General features: G+C 37.9%; 2 protein-coding genes across 2 annotated transcripts in view; both read right to left on the reverse strand.

Annotated features, from left to right (window-relative positions):
* Window positions 1-2,611: 2,611 nt before the first annotated feature.
* Window positions 2,612-10,936, reverse strand: slc31a2 (solute carrier family 31 member 2). Its single transcript, XM_032570370.1, has 4 exons — window positions 10,522-10,936; window positions 6,740-6,806; window positions 4,943-5,156; window positions 2,612-3,789 (listed from the first exon to the last, which is right to left on the reverse strand). The coding sequence occupies exons 1-4, from the start codon at window positions 10,525-10,527 to the stop codon at window positions 3,600-3,602; spliced, it is 477 nt and encodes a 158-aa protein (XP_032426261.1). The 5' UTR covers window positions 10,528-10,936; the 3' UTR covers window positions 2,612-3,599.
* A 677-nt stretch (window positions 10,937-11,613) lies between these two features.
* The window catches only part of arrdc1b (arrestin domain containing 1b), a 34,796-nt gene continuing 28,221 nt past the window's right edge, over window positions 11,614-18,188 (reverse strand). The window contains exons 5-8 of the mRNA XM_032570322.1: window positions 17,798-17,980; window positions 16,517-16,693; window positions 15,455-15,911; window positions 11,614-14,960 (exon numbers count right to left, since the gene is read on the reverse strand). Of these exons, the coding sequence (XP_032426213.1) occupies window positions 14,896-14,960; window positions 15,455-15,911; window positions 16,517-16,693; window positions 17,798-17,980 (882 nt within the window). The 3' untranslated portion in view covers window positions 11,614-14,895. The remainder of the gene's footprint in view (window positions 14,961-15,454; window positions 15,912-16,516; window positions 16,694-17,797; window positions 17,981-18,188) is intronic.

Genomic DNA, 18,188 nt, shown 5'->3' on the forward strand with positions numbered 1-18,188 from the left:
ACTGCATTGGCTAAATTGAAAGAAAGTATTTCTTTAGTGAACGTTTTGTACCAAAGAATGCATCTGCAGCTAAAAATACTTTTAACATGTGAAAAGCTCAGCTCTTTCTGCTGGAAACAAAGTTGAGTAGAAACAGGCTTAATCTGATTGTTTGGGTTAATTGATTTTTTTTTTTTTTTTTTTTTTTGAACCAAGTGAAGATAAAACTATGCAACTTTAGCTCTGGGTAAAACATTGTTTTTTGTTTTTTTATCTCAAATGCAAAATATATGTATTTTTTTGCACAGGTTTGGCTTAATTACTGCTCTGTTTGCTTTTTTTTATCTCTATATTTAACGATTAATCAATTACTAGTGGCGATTAATCATTTCAGCCCTATACCTTGAAATCAGGGATGTCTGTCTGTGAGAGTCAAACGCTTAAAACCATATTCACTTACAGCTTGAACATAATAAACGCAGACAGAGAACCTTACAGATGACAAAACAAGCCAGCACTGCTGTCTTACCTCTGGTTGTCAGCTTCCTGTGTCCTCATGCTGGATGAAGCCATCTCTACAACATCCGCCGATACCAAGATCTTCTACTCCCATAGTTCCAAGCAATGTTTACTCAAAAAGGCTTTTAAAGATGGTAAGAATCAGGGGAAACCTCCCTGCACGGACAGCTAATGTGTAGGACAGATTCATAACGTGTGAAGGCAGCCATCTTGTTCAAGAAGTCAAGGCACACACAATAATCCCATAATTACAGAAGTCTTGGCATTTACAGGTAAATATTCTGGACTTTTAAAGCAAAAACCAAAAAACGTGCTATTAAACGGAAAAAACAAGAAAGCAGGAGTCGCAATATTACGCACAACACGGTCTCCAGAGCGGGTCTTGCTAGCTGAATCAGAGGCTAGCAAAGCCGAAAATGAGTCCCGCTTTATAAAAGCAGCACATAATGTCCACTTTCATGACTCCTGATAAATTTTAAATTCAACTGGAGGTTCGGGAGTCCGGTTTCCGCCTTTAGGTGAAACCATCCTGACAAAATGTCCGTCATTTCCCGTTTCATTTGTCGATGATAGCTAAGCTAGCAAAGAAGCCGTTGGCTACGTGACGAAAGTCGCGCTCGCGCTGATTGAGTTCAACCTTGACTCGTGTCACGTGTATGGCGCTAAAACAGTGTCAAAATTCACAGATGCTCAGAACAAGATCCACGCTTGTATGTTTTATGCAGACAGATATTTCTTGATATCTATAGTTTTTTTTTTACTTGCTCAGTAGTAAAAAGAACCTGAGTGAAGTTGGCCCCCCCACCTTCTTCAAATTAGACAAAATTGGTGTCAAACGTTTGTGCTACGTTTGTGCTGGTTTGTGCAGCAAAAATTTTCGTTTGTGCCGCTATCATTTTAAAGATATAAAGAAATGTTTTTAGAGGTCATCAAAGGTCAACCAGCCCAACCACCTTCTTCAAATCAGACGAAATGGGTGTCAATCAACTCGGCTACGTTTGTGCTGGTTTGTGCAGCAAAGATTTTCATTTGTGCTGCTATCATTTTAAAGATATTAAGAAATGTTTTAGAGGTCATCAAAGGTCAACCAGCCCTCTTAATATCTTTAAAATGATAGCTGCACAAATGAAAATCTTTGCTGCACAAACCAGCACAAACGTAGCCGAGTTGATTGACACCCATTTCATCTGATTTGAAGAAGGTGGGGGGGCTGGTTGACCTTTTGACCTTTACTCTTTCCTTAATATCTTCAAAACCGAAGCAGCACAAACGAAAATCTTTGCTGTACAAACCAGCACAAACGTAGCCGAGTTGATTGACACCCATTTCATCTGATTTGAAGAAGGTGGGGGGGCTGGTTGACCTTTGATGACCTCTAAAAACATTTCTTTATATCTTTAAAATGATAGCGGCACAAACGAAAATTTTTGCTGCACAAACCAGCACAAACGTAGCACAAACGTTTGACACCAATTTTGTCTAATTTGAAGAAGGTGGGGGGGCCAACTTCACTCAGGTAAAGAAGCAAGCGATAAATCAATAATAAAATAGAGTGAGGGTTCTGTAATAAATTTTTAAAAGCTCTTTAAATCACAATCTGAAACAAAATTATTTTTTAAGAAAAGCATGCAGTTTACAAATTTGATTTTTAATTTTTTTTAAATCTAGTGTTATAAAGTCTAATAGTCATTCTTTCTAAGATCCAGTGGACAACTGGTATTTGCAGGGGTTAGGGGCCACAAGTGCATTTTGTTTTAATTATTTTAGATATGATCTACAAAAAACCCTACACAGAGTCGAGTTTTCTGCAGATTATTTGGCGTTATGTTCAACAAAAACTCCATAAATACTGAACCGTGGACAGGCGGGGGCTCGCTGTAGCTGTCTTTTGCTAACTTTCCATTTTAGGAATATTTCTGTGAAAATATCTCCCCTGAAAAAAGAACACAAACTCTTTTTCCATCAAATACACTTTGGACATTATTCAGGAGCAATGATGCATTCAATGACAGAATGTGGTAAAGGAATTAATATTACTGTCAAACAAAAGATGTTCAAAAACACCCAACTTTTCTGAGTTGGAGGTCTATATTTTCAAAGAAAGATGCAAATATTCAGCAGCTTTAATCTTTATTTTTGATTCAAACAAAACCTTAAATACAGAATCACAAACACTGATCACAAGCTTTTAAGATATGGGTCGTAAAAAGTTTTCCATTTCAAGCCAAACCAAACGGCTACAAGGCAACAGCAGTTTCTGACGGACAAAAAAGGAAAAACAAAATGGAGCATGTGACTGCTGATGGCCAAAATGACTCAGAGGAGTTTCCAGACTAAAAATCAAATGATTTGTTTCCTCAATTAGCAGGACATTTCATTTGAGTTTACTGAAAATATGCAACACACAAAAAGTATCTGCTTTGTAAACAATCTGTTGAAAGAGGCAGATTTCTGATAGTGTTACTATAGCGCATGGGTGTCCAAAGTGTGGCCCGGTTGCCATTTGTGACCCTTGAAATGATTTTGTTTGGGCCCTGGCCACAAGTGAAAAATGGCAACTATTTGGCCAATGGAATAGAAAACAATTAATGACCCCAAAAAAATTTTGAAATTGTTTTTCTTTTAATAAGGCAACAGCCCAAAGGTCATTTGTGTTTTGGATGTAAATTTAGTTTGTTGTCAAGCAGGTAGAACAATAACATGATTACTTTTTGCATTTTTAATTTAGTGAAAAAGTGGCCTGCATGTTGTTTAAATTTCACAGTTTTGGCCTTCAGGGCAGAAGTTTGGACAACCATAGCGCCAACTATAAAGTTGCAGACATTAGCTTTTATTGCCAAAACAGGAAGGCAGAGAGCAGAAGCTGTTTTTTTCTACACACAACTCCTGACATGATACGTTTTAACATAACAGCCCATTAGCCCTGCAGCCAGACAAACCACATTATTTGTGCTCTCGTCCCCTCTGGCCTGATAAACACTTCCTGGTCGACTCCTGCGGTTCTGGTTCCCAGGTACAGGTGAGTTTTGTGCAAGTCATTGTGAGGCAGCTCTCTGTAATGATGCAGTGGAGTCCAAAGAAAGTGACTTCTCATCGCCTGTTCAGTGCCGGACCCGGCCGTACAGAGACATCTGGCCCAGCAGAGGGAAGGCGACGTAATAGCCGAGGGCGGAGCCGAGGACGACGCCCAGGAAGATCCAGACGTTGTAGGACATGACGCAGAGCATCAGCATGTAGCCCAGCGTCACCTGCAGGACGTGGAGGCACGTCTGGATGACGTGCAGCAGCCAGCTGCAGACCAACAGTCATTTCATCATATTGCTAAAGCTGGGGTGAAACGTTACACAAAAATCTACGTTTCGGCATCTCTTTGGTTCCCTTCAGTCAAGAGAAATGAATAAAAAACAGTCAAAATTGTTGTTTAAGGCGTTTTTATTTTACTAAGAGTGCAGATATTTGAGCGTAAACAATGTTTAAATTAGGGCTAAAACGATTAATCAGATTAATTGTGATTCATTGCGAGTATTCAAATAACCGTCAACTAACTTTGGAAAACGATTAACCGTAAACTGGAATATATGGATGTAAAAGTAAAATAACATTTAGAGGAATAATTATTGCAAAATATACATGCATTTAAAATTAAGATAAAAATGTTTCACCCAAAATTCCTCAAGTGGCTTCACTACTAGTTCACTAAAAGGTTGCTGCATTTTAGGAAATAAAATGTTTATTTTCTTATTTAATAAATGTATTCCATTCTTCTTGTTGCATTCCTAATATTAATAGAAAAAGGTTTAAGTGATTAAATAAAAATAAAAAATTAGCTCTCGGTTGAAGTGAACTCTGGTGCTGTTCGAATGTGTATGTGAACGCCAAGCGGACCAAAAGCAGGACGTGGACTACAGCACAGGGAATTCTGGGTAAATACAACCCAACAAACATGCTAACTAGCGTTAGCTGGAGAAATGTCTGGGTTTTTTTTTTTTAACCAAAGACAAAAAAGAAATCTTACAAACGCTAAAATCTGATGCTTCTCCATTTTTGCTTACATTTTGTTAAGAAGGAAGTGGACCTCAGTGGGTTCAAGGTTTTTGTTTGATTTTCTTCAGTGATTTTTGGTGTAGCGCCCCCACAGGCGAGGAGGGGAACAGGTTTTTTAAATAGTTTGGTTCAGTGTGAAAGAGAACCACAGCAGCTGAAAATGTAACAAATGTTGCAACTTTGCAGAAAAAGCCTTTAAGTTCCTTTAAGTTTGAATATGTATCAAATTGCTTATTTGTGCACACAATCTTGATCCATAAATTTGATCCAAAGTTGTTTGTGCTTGGTTTTGGCGTCGCTTTATAAAATTAAAAAATTACAGAACGTTTGTAAATATGTTCGTTATGAATGTGCGTAATCTCTTCACTCCTACCAGTAAACCTCAGAGACTCGTTCCCACCTGTTCCTGCTCGGCGGCCGGGTCTCTGTGGGGGCGAGCGAGGACTCGGAGGCGTCCAGCGCGGAGCAGCTCTCCGTGCGGCCAAACGCCGCGGCGGCGTACGCCGACGGACGCTGGGCCAGCCGGGAGCTGCTGCTCAGCCAAACCCGCCACACTTTGAGGATTTCAAAGACGACGGTCAGCAGCAGGACGACAAACACCGACAGCACCATGCCTGCAGGCCGGGAGAAAAACAGACAACCAGCTCACAGAGCAGCCACCAGGGTCATCAGAGCCAACTAAAACCCACTAAATGACGAAAACTGAAACCGAGAACGGAGATTTCAGTTAACAGAACTATACTCTTATAAAACTAACTAAAACAAAACTAAATTATAGATATAATGTCCTTAATTGTTAGATTTATAAACTATCAGGCTTTAAAGATGATGTGAAATTGATTTTTTCCAAACAAAAACAGTTTATGTCAGTTGTCGGGAAATTACAGCGCTCCATATTCCTCCTAGCAGCTACGCTACGCTAGTCTACAAAATGGCCACCGCAAAAGTCGGGTTACAGCTCCGAACTCGGTTGCTTGTTCAACAATAAAAGCTTATATCTTTAAAAAATTATATTTTCTGTTCAATAAACAATCACAATACAGTACTTGAAGTATTAAAAAACTAAACTATATTTAACTAATAAAACTAGCAGATACGCTCTGAAAAACTAATTAAAACAAACAAAAAGTCACAAAAAAATTAAACTACAATAAAAAACTCAAAACTATTATAATTCTGACATCTATCAGACATTTTATCATGTTTATCTTAATCCAAAAGCAACAAAATTAAAAGGCGGTCAATGCAAAACTTGGACAAAATATCCCCAATCAAATCCTGTTAAACATTATTTAAAGTTTTACTCTGACTGCCTTTGTTGTTAAACATTAAACTGAACGTTTGCAGAGCAGAACAGCATCTGGGTTTTTCTCACGTTTATGAAACCTGCAGAGTGGGAGGAGTTTATTACTGCAACAGGCAGAAACATGACCGAGTAAAACGCTTCTAAACCAGGAACTCCTCTACAGACTAAATAAAGAAAACATAAAAATAAACTTTTTAAATCCCTTGAAAAAGATGATGCCAATTTCATGGCAGATCTTTCCTTAATGTTCCACATTTTTCTACATTTACAGACCTTAGAAAGCATCTCAGATTTTCGACAAAAAAAAGTCTTAAAATTTGATTATCTCCCGGAGTTTATTAGTGTATTTATACATTGTTGCTAGCAATTATAGAATCAAATAAATTGTTAAAAAAGTCATGCAACAGAACAAGCCCCGCCCCTTCATTTGAATACAAGAACATGAAATTAAAACAGTTAAGAAATAAACCCCTAAAATACATAACGTAACGCTACAAAATAAGTATTACAAAATAACATTATGAAATAAATAAATAACTCTTCATTAAAATAATTGTTTTGTTTTTATTTCATATTGGCATTTATTTATTTGGAGTGTTCATTATTTATTAACAGTATTTATTTAAGTTTTCTCTTTGGCATTTGACTTGAGACCCAAATAGTTTGAGTTAAAAGAAAATCTAAATAAACTAAATTCCGATAACATTTCAGCAAAATACCTGGTTTCCCATCAGAACCAGTCTAAATGTTTGGGGATCATTTTTAGTTTGGTAGTTTGTTTCTGTGATCTTTTATCATGCGGTCTGATCTGTGACATTTGAACAAGACGTTCTGGTTCTGATGGGTTGACCTCAGGTGAAAGGTCGCCAGACACCAAGGAGCCTTACTCACCTGCAGGGCCGTGAACGTTCCAGACGTCGAACAGCAGGGTCACGCTGCTCGAGGCCTCAAAGGTCATCTGATAGAAAAAAGAGAAGAAAGCAAAGCTTTAACCAGTTGTTTACCTGAAATATTATTGTTATTACGCTTCCTGGTCTTTGTGGAAAGAACACGAGATTCATTTCCTTCATATTCAAGCTACTAAATAAGTTCGTAATAACTGAGATGCAGCCTCTGTGTGGCCAGATTTCACCTGCAGACGTGACTCTGCTCACAAGTCAGATCAATCAGTCCAACTGTCGTTTTGTCAGAGATCCAGACAGACGGGACCGTTTTGGGATTCTCTTTTCTGTTTCTGCACTCTGCAAACACAAACAGCAGTTCCTGAAATGGTGAAGTAACTGGCAGCCTGCTCTGTGGCCGATCTCTTCCCGACTCGCCTCTTCGTCAGAGTGGCGCTTTGTCCTCTCCAGCTGCTGTGGATGTCGGACTGAGACATTCTTTGTGTTCTTCCAGCGGCCCAGTCCGGCCCGTCTCCCGTCCGTCATCAGTCCTGGTGTGAAGATCTCTGAGCAGCTGCACTCACAGCCTGACGACAACCTCTAAACTCCCAGTACTCCCAGTACTTACAGCACCAGAACCTGCAACTCCGAGGCACTTTACTGCAACTCCAAAGTTTTACTACAATTCCACCGCTTTACAGCAACTCCATAGTTTACAATTTCTGCGCTTTACTGCAACTCCATAGTTTACTACAATTCCAGCGCTTTACTGCAACTCCAAAATTTTATTACAATTCCACCGCTTTACAGCAACTCCATAGTTTACAATTTCTGCGCTTTACTGCAACTCCATAGTTTACTACAATTCCAGCGCTTTACTGCAACTCCAAAATTTTATTACAATTCCACCGCTTTACAGCAACACCAAAGTTTTACTACAATTCCAGCGCTTTACTGCAACTCCAAAGTTTTACTACAATTCCACCACTTTACAGCAACACCAAAGTTTTACTACAATTCCACCGCTTTACAGCAACACCAAAGTTTTACTACAATTCCAGCGCTTTACTGCAACTCCAAAGTTTTACTACAATTCCAGCGCTTTACTGCTGAACTGCAGCATCTTCTGCTCCCCAGGAAGAACCAGCCTGTGTTGCTCTGTGAATCTCTTCCTGCCATCTTTTCTGATTTCCTTTAACTTTCCCATCGTGTCAATCCAGAAAACACAGTGTTCCCAGTGTGGCCTTAAAAATCCATCAACAGGTGTAACTCCAATTAACTCAAATGTGTCGGTTAACCAATCAGAAGTTTCCGAAGCCATGACATCACAATTCTGGCTTCGAAGACTTTAACAATCTTGGGCAGATTCTTTCTCTCATTATTGTGTCTTTTAGCAAATGGAATAAAACAAGAAACGTTTGGTCTGATTTAACTCCAGAAGTGAAAAAATAACATTTGCCTTTTTATTTGGTGTATGTAAACTTCTGGTTTCTTCTACGCTCATAATGATGAGATACGTGACTTTCAATGAACAGAGTCGTGTAAGAAAGAGGAAGAACTGCATCCAAATTCATTTTAGCTTCCTCTATAACTTAAATACTTTTTCTGTTTATCTACTAAACGTTCAAAACATTTGAATAAATACATCGAGCTAATAAACTTTACATAATATTAATAATGAAGCGTTTCTGGGAAGGCAGCAGACGTGTTTCATCAGATTGTGAGTCAAGATAAACACAAACATGAGTCGACTGGCAGGCTGATAATTAGGAGATTATCCAGGAAGATGATTGAGAAAACCTGGAATTTCCATTTTCCAGGTGAACAAAGAAAGCTGAACCGCAGACATGAAGTCAACCTGATCATCTGAAAGCCTGATATGTAAAATTTTGCACAACGAAGCACATTTTAGATATGACTGTTTTGGTTTTACTTTTCAAAGCCAACTTAAAGTCACATTTCTCCAGGATTTGTGACGATTTGTCATCGTTTCTCTTTGGATTTCTGTTGCTTTTCCACTCGGTTTCCCTCAGATACTCGGCCGTTTCCAGAGAAATGCCTTCCAGGTGTTTATTAAACCACTCAACTCCAACCTGTTGATGACTCAGGCAGGTCGAGGCACATAAACTCACATAAACTCGCGTTGCGTCACCTGAGGCTTTAATCTGCAGGTTTGTAAAGCAAATCTAACGGCTTCCTTTCAAAATCTTACACTTTTCACTTCTGGAAATGATTGTCCTACAGTAAATGCAGATTTTGACTTCTAAAACCTTATTCTGTTAATAAAAAACAGATGCAGTTAAAGAACCACAGGTTCAGATTACAGCTGTCATTTCAGACTAAATGGATTATTGCACTGAAATGGCTTTTTACAACATTTTTTATGAGTTCAATCATCTGTGAAGGTTTTTTACCAACTAAAAACTAACAAATAACTAATCGACTCAAAAGAGAAAAAAAAAATCCAGTTAACGATTAATATAATTTGGATACAAGTCATTAAAAAGCATATTTCTATTACAAATTTATAATTTTCTTTTAAATATTTTAAAAACACAGAGGAGTAAAAGTTGGAAAATCTGATTTATTTTTCCATTATATTTTTTTATATATTTACATATTTCCATTTTCTTTATAATTAATCTTTAGATGATTTATAATGTTTGACAAACGGCTAAATGTTTAAAGTTTGCTATATTTCATTAATCATTCTCTGGACATTGGCAGCTTTTTCCACTCATTCTTAATCTTGCTTTCAATCATTGTCAGAAGATTTTAACTTAAATATCTGCAGCTGGGACAAAAGACAAGTTTCCTACCAATTTGCTAACGGAAAACTATTTTTTGAAATACAAAACAGTTTGACAGAAAACTGTGAGTTAGCATCAGCTAAAACTGAGCTAACAGTAAGAGGTTTTGTCCTTTTATGCACATTCCTTTCACTTTTAAACACACTAAGTTTTCAAATTATAGTTAATTTGGTAAATATCTTCTTCACAAAAAATGCTATTTAAAAAAAAGCAAGGATTCAAAATAAGGAACCAAAGAAATAAAAGCAGCCAAAGTCCAAATAAAAAGCTACAGATTTTAAAATCTGATAGTTTTCCTACACCATTTTAAATATATATAATAAATGAACAACTGGATTGATTTTCAGGGATGATAAAAGAGATCTAGAGAAGCTTTGATCAAGTTTTAATATTTTCTAACCCAGATTAATAAAATAAAACTCAATTATAATTTAAAACCACAATATAGAAGTTGTTAAAGACCACAAAAGAGCAACAAATTTCATCAACAAACAAAACACGCCCTCAAGTTTAGCGCTGTAAATCAATAATAAAGTGTGTAATTTTAATATAAATCAATGTAGACTTGTACTTTTCCCCCTTTTAGTAACTTAGATATTAGATTAAAGGTTTAAGTTTGTAAATTTAAATATATTCCTAAATCTACTTTCTGTATTAACAGCAAATTCCACAGTTTCTAAGTTTTTGTAGGAAAAAATGTTTCAACAAATATTCAACAAATATCTCCAAACTGTTGAATCGGATTGATATTTAGAAAAACATGCGGCTGACTATGTATCTAAATATGTCAAGTAAAGTAGGAAAGTTGATGATCAGAGATGTTTTATGATCTGTGTTTTACTTCCAGTTTAAAACAGTGAATGTTTGTTAAACTTAAGCTCCGTCAGCAGTTAGAAAGGATTTTACACACACTAATAAACTTAGAATGGAGCATAACTTCCTTATATGTTGGCTTTGTTTTAACTGCAGACAGAAAACCTACCTGCATGTTGACGGTGAAGCTAACAGTCCGGTTTCAGCTGGTGTTGAGTTCGGGTCCCATCAGAACTTTAGCTGTAACTCCGAGTGCCGACAGGAACGGGCCGCCAGCTGAATGCAGCCCAGCAACCGTCAGCACTTCTTTAATGAACAGAATCACACCCACAGTGACGGCAGGTTAAACCCGTGACATAAATAACCCCCCGAGGCTCACGGGTAATGGAGTCTTTTACAGCCATTAAATACTAACAATTAAATAAACGTCTCCATCGGTTCAGGTTGAAAACAGCTCGAAAGACGAGCTCGTATTCTGTTTTAATCGCTAAATAACGCAGTTTATTAGCGTTAGCTCTCGAAGCTAGCGCAGGCGTTAACATAAACCGTTTTTGTTTACGACGCCATGTTTGCTACCGGAACCATGTGACTAACGGAAATGGCCGAGAGAAGCCGACTAGCTTCGGCGTCTCAACAGCTGATCACCTGAACTCTCGCAATCAGCTGGCAGGAAGTGGTTGAGCGCGGCGGGAAAAAAAATGACCCCCATTAAAATGATGCGCGTCCGCCATGTTGTGAGTGGCAGATTTTCCCACAACAGCTAAAAATTTGGTATCCCGATTAGAAGAAACACTAAAATCAATTAATTTTGATAAATAACTTCTTGACATGTGTTTACATTAGTGTTTGTCGTGGTTATCACTAAAATAAAAACAGAATATGTAAATCAAAATAAGAGGATTCAACTACAAAACACCACATCTTACAACACCAAATCACCTAATTTATTTTTAATTATGACAAAACTATAACTATTATTTTTGTCTTACAAACTTATGGATATCTAATACGTTTGTATTTAAAATGTACTTTTTCTGTTGTTGTTTGTATTATGTACATGTACATATAAAAATACTTCTCAATATCCCGGCTACTAGAAAATCAAAATAATTTTGCTAATCCTAACGACCCATTAAAGTTTCTTGTGTAAATAACTGATCAAAAGAGAAATACTGTATAATATTAACATTTTAAGCACAACAAAAAAGTAAAAAATTGTAAAGGAATAAATACTTTTCAATACAAAGCTGACGGTTCAAACTACAAAAACACATGATGTGATTTTTATTTTTATTATTATTTTGTACAGTACAACCCTGATTCTGCACTGGAAACGTTACATGAACTGGTGAAGGTGCTTTTCTCAGCATGTTCAAACTGCACCTGTAAACAATTTACAAGTAGAAAAATACAAAACTAGACGCCACTCGTTTACATGTAAAAGGAAAAAAAAACATAAACAGCAGGTTTTCATAAAGCTATAGTACCTTTAGTTGAAATAAACAGAAGCAGGTCTGAAAGGCAACACATGTGGAAATAAGAGGATGTCACATTTGTTTTCTAAAATCAGAAAGCAAACAAATAAAAGGTCCAGTGTCTCGCTGCTTTATGAGCTGCATAGAGTGCAGGCCAGTAGAGATTTCTTTGTTGGAAAACAAACAGAAGTGGCTCATGTTGAGTAAAATCCAGACGGTTTAAGGCATGCAGTCACATTATTACAGATACTTTAATATAATTACATTATGACAGATCTAAACCCGATGATTTCGTCTGACGTTGATTGCTTTAAAAAGTGAGAAAATACTCAGAAAATCAATCTGAACAGTAGCTGTGCTCTAGATTCTCACATTTAGGGGAAGGGCGAAAGTTTTCAACAGGGTTCCTTCACATTTTCAACGCTTTTACATGCATTTTAAGTGTGGATGTTTTATGTGAGGTTAGTGCTTCAGATCAGAGTTTCTAAAGCAATAAAAGCTCCAAAACTGGGAAATCTTATTTCTTATTATATTGAGATAATGAGATCTGAAAATAAAAGGTTTGTTGTTTCATTATTTCAAGATTCAACGACAATAATCTAATTTATTTTTAGAGATAATCCTATGACGGTAATCTCGTTTTTTTTGAGTGGTTATTTTTAAGATGTGACATTACAACAGTTTGATGAGGTCATTATATTAAAATATGAGTTCTTTGTTGCAAATACTGTTTCAATATCTCATTATCTTAAGATAATATGTCCTGCTCCTTTTTCTGCATCTCACTTTACTGAAAAAACCTCAGGCTTCATCTTAAGACAAGGAAACTTAAACCCATTTTTGTTGCAATATTGAACTAATAAATCTTTAAAAATACATCAAATTTAGCGACAGGCTAATTTCCAACATCGTTATCTTGAAAAAATGAGATGTCAAGCTTGTTTTAACGTGATAACAGGAGTGTGAAGGGACCCAGATTGACAGCAAAGTGGTAGAAAACATCAACATTCAACATAAATAAAGAGATTTTCTCTAAAACTCACAAATAAACAATCAGTTCACTTCCTTCTCCCTCTTCTGAGCCACACGAAATAAAATATTTTTAATGTGCAAAAGAAAAACAAAAACATTAAATGACGACATAAAAGATTTACAAACTCAGGTGTTGAGGGAAAAACTGCTTAACACAGAAATTAAGTAAAAAATCAGTGTGGCATTTAGTTTTTATATCTTAAATCCAAACACCTCTCACACACACACACACACACATACACACCCACACACACACACTCAAAGTTTCAGAAAGTGCTTTTTTGTGCACATTTATTTACGTTGTCGTCTACAGACTACATGAGCGTTAAGGCAACAGAAAACATCCTTGGATTCGTTTTAGCAACAGCAGAGACTGAAAATTTAAAACTCAGGATTTAAACGGCGAGTTGAGGTAAAGCCTAAACTGACCACCGGGGGGCGCAGTGGGATTTTCAACCTAAATTATTACAGATTAAAGTGGAGTATTAGGGCTGGACTAAGATTTTTATTTTTTTTTTTTAATTATAAGAAAAAAGTCAGAATATTAGCAAAGACACAATTTTACCAGAAGAAAATCTTTAAATTAAGAAAAAGTTGTTTTTTTTAATGAGGAAAAAAGATTGTCTAGTTTGTGTCGTTTCAAAGTCTTGCTGCTGGTAACAGTTTGATGCTGATGTGTTATAAGATTAAATATGTCCAATTTGTAAAACCAGGATAATTTCACAAGGTAGCTAACATTTTAATATTAGATATTTAATGTGTCATCATAAAATTACTACTTTCTTCTACTAATATTAATATTTTATCTAGTAATATGAGTTTATCATAATTACGACTATTCTTGTAATATTATGACTGTTCTCAAAACATGAGTTTATTTTCTTCTTGCAACATTTTTATTCTGGAAATATGACTTTATTATTAAAACTTTTTATTCTTTAATATTACAACTTCGTCTCATAACATTGAGTTTTTTCACATTACAACTTTTTATTGTATTATTTATTCTCAATATTATGGCAATTCTCACATTACTTTTTTCTGGCAATGTTGATTTTTTTCCCCTTTTGAATAAAAAATAAAACCAACACAAGGTGGCAGTATGGAGCAAAAGACAACGTTTAAAAACATTCAGTTAAACTAATAAACCAAGTCAAACCTGTTATCTTTCTGATTGGTCTCGATCAATCGCTGTATTGATTGTTTTTCCGTTACACAGAGCAGTTTGTGAACTTTTCCAGGAGAATATTTGCTAAGCCGATTGATTCGGATCAATCAATCAATCAATCAGGCATTTTCTTTAAGGAACCGACTTGCAATATGCTGAGCAAGCAGGCAGGAATAGTTTGAAAAAGCAGCCAGATACCAAAGGAAAACATTCACAAAGTCAGACAAACTTATCCAGACCTAAAAAAACGACAAGAAATTCTGACAGCTTGGAAACAACAAGAAAACTGAGTTTCTTTCAAAATAAAATCACTTAAACATCCTTCAGAAAGAGTTCCGGTTGGGTTCTGAGGTTTCTGCATCATCCTCAGACAGATGCAGCAGAGGAACTGGCACATTACAAACACACCGCTGCTGCTTTGTTGACGAGCAAAACGTCTGGGGGCCGAATACACGACCCTGACGTACACCCAACCGCTCATATTTGTTAGGACAGCAGAAAAGGGCCAGCCGGAAAGGTCCGAAAGCAACCGGGTGCTACAGTTACTCTAAAGGCATCACAGATGCAACAACTTGCAGAAATAAAAAACAGATTTCACACTCCTCCCAGAAAAAAACAGGTCCGTCACAGAAAATCCTAAATATTGATCTGAAAATACGTTTTAGGCACAAAGTTCACCTGTTGGGTCTGATGTTACCGGCTGGGAGACGAGGCGGAAACCAAAACTCTTAGAGAAATAAGAAACGATCCCTTTTTCAGCCCAAACGGACCGTCTGCAGGGCGGAGCTGTCCTCCAGCGAGTTTCTGTCCAGATGGTGGGGAAAGCATCCAGGCGGCGGCCATGACGCTTCACCGTCTGTTTCTTCTTCTACTGTCCGCTGTTAAAACTAGAGTTCACACTGCTGCAGCTTTCCTCGTACGTCGGCGGCGGTTCTGGAACACAGAGGGTCCAGAATGAGCAAACATCTCTAAAGATGGAGGAATTATACTCAGAATACGACAATATAAACGTTTCAGAAATAAAGATTTTTACTAGATTTAAATTTCCAGATTTCTGAGGAAAAGATGAAACCAAACAACGAATGAACAAATGAACGAAACAACAGACAGTTAATGGATGGATGGATGGATGGATGGATGGATGGATGGATGGATGGATGGATGGATGGATGAATGGATGGATGGATGGATGGATGGATGGATGGATGGATGGATGGATGGATGGATGATGGATGGATGTTTTAATAGATGAATGGATGGATGGATGATGGGTTGATGGATGATGGATGGATGGATGGATGGATGATGGATGGATGATGGATGGATGTCCTGGTAAACCAGTTTCTTAGACTCTGAAGCTACATAATCCTGTTTTAATCCCACCAGCCGTGCTGCTGTTTGGCGCCCCCTGCTGGGCGCCGTCTCACCTTGAGGATAGTCACAGCTGCTGTATTCTGGCGGCAGGATGAGTGAGCAGGATGTGGGGATTGGGTTCACGTCGCCCTCTGTGAAGAACGGTATGGTGGCTCCGGTGGACAGGCAGAAGAGCGGCGCCGTGGCGTCGGGGCGCCGGCCGGGCGGCAGCGCGGCGCCGGGGGCGTGGCTAAAGGCGCTGGGCGACATGGTGACCGGCGGCACCGACGGGTCCTGCTGCGAGTGGCTCTTAGTGGGGATCTCCTCGCTGGTGAAGCCTCCGGCGCCCAGCTCGCCATCCGGGTCGTCCTCCACCGGCGGGGCGCTGGGCATCACTCCGCTGGCGCTGGGAGCCAGTGACGAGCTGGGACTGGGACTGGTGGGGATGGAGCCGACGGGGGACAGGTTCACTGGGATGTTCCCGAGGAAGATGGGCAGAACGACGACCGCTTCTGGAGACTTTAGAGACACCTGGGGCAAAAACAGCGATTTAAACAGAACTGTTTTAATGGTAACCATGGCAACACAAAAAACCTAGTACACACAGGTCTGTTACCACAACCGAGTTCGCTAGACAATATTTTTTAAAATTCTAAATTTTAAACTTTAAACTATGTGGTACATTATTGGTCTCATAAAATCCCAAGAAAATAAATAAAAGTTTGTTGTTTAAATGTGATAAAATGTGGGGGTGCTGTGGTGGCGCAGGGGCAAAGCACGACCACATATTAGTCCTCGTGCCGCCGGAGGTCGCAGGGTCGACTCCCGTCTCTCATTACCCTCTTTCCTGTCAAACTACTTTCACATAAAGGCCACTAGAGCCAACAAAACCTTAAAAAAAGTGATAAAATGTGAAAAAGTTAATAGAGTACTAACATTACTAATCACACTTATTCAACAGAAACAGACAGCAGTTTATAAGTGTACGCTATTAATAATTCAGTAGTTTATATCCAGACTGGATCAATACTGTATGAAAGGATATTAGCGGTTCTCTGTAAAAATGTGAAAAACAGTCTAATAACAGATTTTTAACCACAAATCATAAGAAGATCCACAGACAGACCCATTATTACCTGAATGAAATAATCGATGTCAATAAGGCGGCAGCCGGTGAGCGCCGACTGAGGAAGAGGAGGGACGATGATCTGCTCCCTCCACTCCGCGTGTTTCCCGGCCTTCACTCCGGCTCCCTCCACCTCCGCGATGGTCCGCAGGTCGAAGACCGGCCGCTTGGTCCGATACGTCACTTTCTGCAGGGAGAAACACAGGAAGCTGCATGTAGGTCCAAACGGAAAACTAACCAGCGTTCCTTATGCAATGATTAATCGGATTAATCGTGATTAATCAATAACTGAAATAACTGTCCGTTAATTTAGTAATTGTTCACTGGACGATTTAGTGTCATAAAAAGGTTCTCTGCTGAAAAAACAACGTATTCAGAGCAATAATTCAGCCAAAACTTTACAAAAAATATAAACATTTTGCATTTAATTTGAAAACGAAATTCCTCTTCCCTTCAAATGAACAAGCATTCAACACAGGAAAGCTGTTAGGTAATAAAATCCTTCTTTTCTTATTTAATTAAAGGAATTTAATTATTGGCATATTTACATTTTTATATATTTTTAATATTGTATAAATTCAGCTAAAGTAGTTGAATGACAAATCTACAGAATGTACCAAATTTCTATCCAAATAATCGATTAATCGCCAGAATATTCAATAGGAAGATTAATCATTGAAATAATTGTCAACTAACTTAGTGATCGATTAATCATTAACTGAAATATACAGTCTCAAAAAACTCCTACACCCAAAACTGCATATTATATATACATATCTTGCATTTAAAATAAAAAATATGTTTATATTTCAAATGATCAAGTGTTCATTAAAGAAATGCTGTTGAATAAAATCTTTGTTTTTATTTTAAAAAGGGATTTAATTATTTACATGTTTACATTTTCATTTATTTTAAATATAGTATCAATTAAGATTAAGTGGTTAAATAAAAAAACTGTATGCCAATTTTTTTTTAGCCGATTAATTGATTAATCGTCAGAATAATCGATTATTTTTGATCAAATCAGAATATTTGACTGAATAATGGTGTGAAATTGAATTGATGTTCAGATTTGTAATGGAAGCAAATCAATAAAACCTGCAGATCAAACTTTATGATTTTGACACAAGTGTGAACAGCTTTTATTATTATAGTCGTTTCCATGGAAATATTAAGAGTTTTGTGATTTTATCAGTTCAAATCAAGGGAAAGTGGGGAAAAAAAATCCAGATTTTCAAAAACTTAAATCTCCAAACGTCCAGCAGGTCCTGGTGGCCCCCAGCAGCCGTACCTGGACCAGGCTGGCCAGGACGTATCCGGTGTCCTTCCCGGACTTGTTGTGTATCTCCGTGGAGAGCTTGATGACCTGGCCGGGGACGTAGCCCCGCAGGTCGCTGCGGGTCTTCAGCATCAGCGTCCCCGTCCTCACCAGCAGGTAGCTGAACTTCTTCGTCGTCACGGCGCAGCTCTGCTGCTGCGGGGGGAAGATTTGGATTTTCAAAGTGAATAAAAGCTGAGCCTCTTTCCTGGTGAGAGTCACTGACGAAGCTACGATGGATAGAAAGTACACCTGGGTTTGTGCTTAAATATTGGCAAAACTACTGCAGGGTGTCCAAACTGCGGCTTGAGGGCCGTTTATGGCCCCCAGACTGATATTCTATGGCCCCCCAAAGCTGGTTCAC

The sequence above is a fragment of the Xiphophorus hellerii genome, chromosome 8 (genome assembly GCF_003331165.1).
Source record: "Xiphophorus hellerii strain 12219 chromosome 8, Xiphophorus_hellerii-4.1, whole genome shotgun sequence".
In the NCBI taxonomy this organism is placed as follows: domain Eukaryota; kingdom Metazoa; phylum Chordata; class Actinopteri; order Cyprinodontiformes; family Poeciliidae; genus Xiphophorus; species Xiphophorus hellerii.

What these genes read in the sequence shown, in the direction of transcription:
- slc31a2 (XM_032570370.1), bottom strand. An exon ending in GAACGTTCACGGCCCTGCAG is followed by an intron (nt 5,157 to 6,739) that starts GTGAGTAAGGCT and finishes CCCGGCCTGCAG; the next exon opens with GCATGGTGCTGTCGGTGTTT. An exon ending in CGGCCGCCGAGCAGGAACAG is followed by an intron (nt 3,790 to 4,942) that starts GTGGGAACGAGT and finishes GTTGGTCTGCAG; the next exon opens with CTGGCTGCTGCACGTCATCC.